The following is a 6,000-nucleotide window of genomic DNA, read 5'->3' as shown; positions in this document are numbered from 1 at the left end:
ACTTAGAAAAAATGGGGTATACCGATGAATGTCCATTTTGTATCTGTGTATTCAAAGTGCTTAGGATAGATATATAGCTGTATTCTCTTAATGAATAGAATGATTTGTTCTAATGGTGTTTGTAAATAGGATCTCAAGTTTGCATCTTGTACAGCAATTAACCACTAAGAAGAACATATGCAGTGTAGTATTTGTTAAAACTGTACTTCTGATTTGATTTGAAACTGTCTCATTGTTATGTGTTTATCAATAAAATTTTGAAAAAAAAAAGAGAAAATATCCAAATGTTCTTTTAAGGTAAAATTCTCAAAGATACCCCAAAGAAATTAGCCCATAACCTACTCATCTGATCTTCTGTAATCTAAATAGTCCCTTGCAGATATGTCCAATGAGCCAAGCCGATTTCAATTGCTGAGGCTCAGGGGAGGGATGGGTGAGAAGACATACGTTGTGATTAAGCAGTTTGGTACATTACAATACCATTGTTAGAACACTAATTATAAATGACCTTCTCCATGTACCACTCCTGCTCCACTATCCCACAATACCTCTCATGCCCTTTTGTGATGACCTTTACTTTTTTCTTGTATTTCTCTTAAAACTTATTTTTATAGACTTGTATCCATTTGTTGTGTGTATATTTTGCATTGAATCAGAAAACAAAAATTTACACTGTGACAAGAATGAATAAACACAGCTCAACCAGAAAAAAACAAAAAAACAAGAGAAATTATCATGAGATTAAAAAAATAGCACAGAACAGCAACCTCAATGTGTGAAATAGGTAACCAGGAAGACAGCCTTCAGGAGCGTGGACGCCACATTCAAGCTGTCAAGAAAAAGACATTCTAGAATATTAAAAAGGGCAAAGACTTCAGCAGGCATTGACCAAAGGTGACACTCAGCATGGGCAGAGCTGGCCTTGAAGAGCCCTCAGGGCATCTGGCATGAATGGCACCCCCGCACACCCGAAGTGGCTGCGGTGGGAAGAGCGTCAGGACAACACAACCAGAAGGTGGGGCACCTGGAGAGCTCACGGTGGGAGCAGAGACGAAGCCACCGCCTCGGGGGCTGCAGTGGTGCCCACGAAGGCCAGGGTGTCGCTCATCCCTGCCCACCTCCCCACCGCGGAGCACACTGGGGAGGGACACAGCTGTGCCTCCCCAGGAGGACAAGTGCAGGACCTCCAACGCCACACCCCTGCAGGCCCCCGGGCTCAGTCAAAACCATCCAGAGATCATGAATCCTGGACATGGACAATCAAACAGCAGAGTATCCCTGATGCAGTGGAGTGTCCGTGTGTAGCGGTGGGCGAGGGCTGGGAAAGCAGAGGCCACAAAGCACCCACTCTGTGCAATCCCACTGCTATGACTGGCAAAAGCCCTTCTGAAATCAGAGCTGTGAGGTTGGGGAGGAGGAGATGGGACAGAGACAGGGCAATCCAGTCCTGATGTGCTCCTTTCACGGCTGAGTGCTGGAGGCACAAGCCGCTCTGTCTGCACCACACACACACACACACACACACACACACACACACACAGCGAGGCTGACACAGATGCACAAACATGTGCCCTGCCAGGTGTGTGTCCCCACCTTGGACGATGTCCTGCCCGTCAAACAGGAAATACAGTGAAATGACGGTCATTTCTCACTCAAATGAAAAACTACACACCAAAGTGCAGACACTATCGGACTGCAGAGGAAAGGCGAAGGCAGAGAAGAAGGGGCAGGCCCATCCCGGAGGTCCTCTCAGCCACATGCGCACAGGGAATGCCACGGCAAGGCGCTCACCGCCCTCCCCCTCCCCCAGGGACAGGCAGCAGCGTGGCGCAGGGAGGACCACGGCCTGGTGCTGACCTCTGTGCCACATGACAGACTCAAATGCCACATTCACAGTGAGAAGGCTATAAAGAAGAAAAACTAATGGAACACTTTAAAGTTCTTTGTTTCCCCAACCAGGTGGGAAAAGGTTAACACGACCTTATTTAGTCTGCGCAAAATGGAGAGATGCCGGCACGCTGAGATGTTCCAGCTGTGGCCACAAGTACACCTTCTCCAGCACACGGACGACCATCAAATCCTGCTGGGCTGTGCTGCAGTCCCGGTGGACGGTTGCCTGCAGAGCTCTGCTGCGGAGCCGGGAGGCGGTGCCGCCCCACAACAGCGGGAGATCACGCACACCTCAGCATCGCTTAAATAAGGTACGGCGCATTCAGGCAACGGAACCCTGTCGAATGGCGACGTAGAGGGTGGGTCACAAGCAAGGGCGTAGGAGTGGACCACTGATTAACTGAAAGAAACCTCAGGATATTATTTTTATAAAAACATTTAAATAAATATGTGATTCTAATTTTATATATCAGCCTTTGAATACAAAAACTAGAAAAAAATGCACCACGTGTTCAGTGTAGTTCTCTGGCTCCTAGGGTTACAGCAACCTTGGCTGAGGGCTTTTATTTTTCTGTATCCGATTATTTCAAAATATAGGAAAGTAGGCCACTTTTAAAGCCATGCCAAAGACCTGGAATTGATTTTGTGTTGGGCGAATAGTCAAAGTAGTTTAAGTGGCCAACCGGGGTGAGCAGGTCTGTCACACAGAAGTATTTGCCACGAGACAAATGGGACTGTTCGCACGTTTGACTTGCAAGCGCTTTCCTCCGTTCTGAAGGCGCGCGTGCTGATCACAGTCTTTTCCTCGGGTTATCTACTGTTACCTGCAGTCCTAAAGAACAGGGACCTGCCTTCCGGCTGGGCAGAGCCGGGCGGTGGGTCCACGACCCGGGCGCGGTTCGACGCTGCGGCCGGGTGTCAGCGCCCCGGAGGGGCCGGCCGGCTGCGCGCTTCTCTTGCGTATGTTTGCTGCTGGGACCTCTGAGGTTCATCAAAACCTGGATCAAACTTTCTCTGATTGGTAAATCAAACGCCCTTTAACCTTGCCGTGGCCAACAGGAGCAGAAGCAAGTAGGGGCTGCAGGCAGAGGGAGCTGCTTGCGTTCAAGTTCTGCTTCAGGGATAGCTGCAAGAACCGCGATATCGCCACGCAACTCATGTTTCTTGTCCTTTGTTTTTTCTTGTTGTATTTACTGCAGGCTCTCGCCACGCAGATCACACTTCTGGCGGCCCTCCTGTTTTCAGCCTCCCAAGCGCTCAGTCTCAACCGCTGTCGCAGCGCGCCCCGGGGGCTCCCCGGGGATCGAACCCGGCCTCTGCGTCAGTCCGCTGAGCTATGTGGCCGGCAAGCCATCGCTGTTGCTGACGCCGCATTTGCTCATTAAAACGACCCAGCGTGGCCCGCAGGGCACAGGCCGGAGCAGAAGCTCGCTGGGTGCGCGCCGTGCGGACCTGCAGAACGGCAAGCGAGACGCAGGGGGCGCTCGTGCGCTGCGCGGCTCGCGGCGTTACGCTGCTTGCTGTGGCCCTCCGTTACCTTGATGGCACCGTCCAGCGCGGTGCTCAGGGCAGGCAGGGCAGGCAGGCAGCGCGGTGCTCAGGGCAGGCAGGCCGAGGGTCGGACGGGTGCTCACGCAGCGGCCCTGGCGGCGCTGAACTTGCTGCAGTGTTCTTCTTTGGGCTTTTAATTACCTGTAGCCCGGTGACCACTTCAGAGCGCTGCATTAAAATGACCAAGCGTCCCCACCAAGTATTTCATGCAGGACGCCGCTCCGAGCCTTGAGGACCTCAAAGGAAGCCCCGAACAGCTGTCCTGAAGCCCGAGGCCAGATCCACACACCCGAGCCTCGCTTCGTCCTGACTACGAAAGCATGTATGACTTCCACCTTGCTATGAAGGCACAGTACCGAGTGCAGCTTGCTAACACATCAAACACATGCAAGTAATTCTGTTCTCCAGTTAACCCTAGTGATGTATCCTTCACCTCCAGCAGAGGGCCAGGAGATTCTGCCTCATGACCAGTGTAGACTAGCAGAGGTCATATTTATAAGAACACAGTTTTTAAGTCTGGAATTGTATATACGCACTTTTCATCGTTTTATTTTTCAAACTTCAGTGCTCAAATTCCCTTTTACGTTATTATTGAAGTATGACTCAGCCACCAGACCATGCGGAAGTAAATCGAGTTATTAGGCTGGGTGACTCTGCAAAATATTGATAGCTTGCACCTAGCTTCCATGGCAGGAAGCAGCTCATGACTTAAACTAGAGTGGCACAGAAACCTGCAGGTGTGGACGCTCAGCTGCAGAGGGTGGGCGTGAGCAGGGCATTCTTCCAGGGCTCAGCAGCGACGACGTGCAAGGAGCCTTCCTCGCTGCCCACAGCTTCGCTGGAGAAGTTGCTCATTTGTCATTACCGCTTGTTGTTCTTTAGTAATTCCTTTCCTGCTCTGATATTACAGAGTCAGGGAAGCCCCAGGGTGGCGTGGGCCTGGGTGCAGGGAGCCCCTCATCTGGATGCACTGAGGGGGAGATGGCGCCTGATCTAGTTCTACGCAGGCAAAGCACAGGGAATTGGGACAGGCTGGGCTGGAAATCCTCCGGGGTGAAAGGCTGTGTGCCCGCGGCCACCCAAGCATACACTGCACATGCGCAATGCCCATCCTGCCCTGCGCACCAGCGAGCCTAGCAGCTAACTTCTGGGACTCCTCGTTTCTTGCTGCCTGGAACTTTCTGCCATCATTGGTTTTCTCAGGGAGGGGAGGGGACAGACAGGCTCCAGCTTCTCCAGGCTGAGGAACCACCAGAGCCCAGCTCAGGTCCCCCAGGCTGGAGACGCACAGAGGACCAGCGAGTCACGGGCAGAGGCAGCTGCAGGAAAAGCCACGTAATTCAAGGGCCATTTGATTAAGCGGCTGAAACTAACTAGTCACTGTCACTGTCACTGTCACTGTCTCTGTCTCTGCCTCTATCTCTTTGCCTCTGTCTTTGTCCCTGTCTCTGTCTTTGTTTCTCCGTCTCTCCCACCCTCTCCCTCCCTTTTTTCTCTTCTGTATCTCTCCCTCCCCTCCCTCATCACACCCTCCCTCCCTCTTCCTGTCTGTTCTCTCTCCCTCCCTCTCTTCCCTTCCTCCCTTCCTCCCTTCCTCTTCCCATCTCTCTCTCCCTCCTTTCCTTCCTCCCTTTCTCTCTCTCTCCCTCCCTTCCTCCTTCACTCTTTCCCTCCCTTCCTTCTTCCCTCCCTTCCTCCCTCTCTCCATTTTTCCCTCCCTCCCTTCCTCCTTCCCTTCTTCCCTCCCTCTCTCCCTCCCTCTTTACCTACATATCTTCTTCCCATATACCTTAGCACAGGACTTGGAAGCCTGGCCAAGGAAAGTGGTAAGACATTGAGCCACAGCTTGACATTGTCCCCTGTGGCTGAGACCTTTCCCCCCCAGGATGCCAGGGCCACCCTCTCTGTCACAGGAGAAGAAGCCAGCTCTCTGCCTCACATAGGCTGCAGCCCACCAGTACCTGATGGTCCTTCCTGGCTCCGCCTCCACAGTCCAGGTACAGTGCAGGTTGTTGTCATACGGGGCCGGGTAGCCGGGGGACAAGATGCGTCCAGATGTGGCTGCATGGATGTGGCCTCCACACTCCGCTGCAAGGGACACAGGTAGGCCGATGTCCCGATCGCTTTCCTTTCCCCTCCCCCCAGGGCCTTCCACAGGCTACAACAACTCTGCCACCGAGCGCCCGCCTCATGCCCTGTTCTGCTTTGTGTTGAGACAGGCTCTAAGTTGCTCAGGCTGGCCTTGAACTTGCACACCTGCTGCCTTGGCCCTCTGGGGAGCTGGATCACAGGCTGGCACCAGCACATTTACGTTCAGTTTTGCTTACCCTTACTAAAGAAAAGGGCCACGTGCACAGTACAGACGCAGTCAAGCCCCCAGCCCTCGCCTGTGTAAGCCTTACCTCCGCAGGGGGCGTTCACTCTGTGATTCGAGCCGTGCGTGCACATGCAAGGGTGCACGCACGTGACAGTTCTAGTAACCACTGGGCAAGGGTATGTGTCTTTCAAACTAGAACACACACACACACACACACACACACACACACACACACGCCCCTC

General features: G+C 52.8%; 1 protein-coding gene across 1 annotated transcript in view; it reads right to left on the bottom strand.

Moving 5' to 3' along the window:
* Csmd1 (CUB and Sushi multiple domains 1) overlaps positions 1 to 6,000 on the bottom strand; it is a 1,642,653-nt gene that overhangs the window by 246,279 nt on the left and 1,390,374 nt on the right. Inside the window, exon 25 of the mRNA XM_012517218.2 lies at positions 5,403 to 5,529. Coding sequence (XP_012372672.2) covers positions 5,403 to 5,529 — 127 coding nt within the window. The remainder of the gene's footprint in view (positions 1 to 5,402; positions 5,530 to 6,000) is intronic.

This window comes from Octodon degus, unplaced genomic scaffold (genome assembly GCF_000260255.1).
Source record: "Octodon degus isolate 3935 unplaced genomic scaffold, OctDeg1.0 scaffold00155, whole genome shotgun sequence".
NCBI classification, from domain to species: domain Eukaryota; kingdom Metazoa; phylum Chordata; class Mammalia; order Rodentia; family Octodontidae; genus Octodon; species Octodon degus.
Note: the sequence above shows the minus strand (reverse complement) of the source record. Positions and strands in the feature narration are given on the sequence as shown.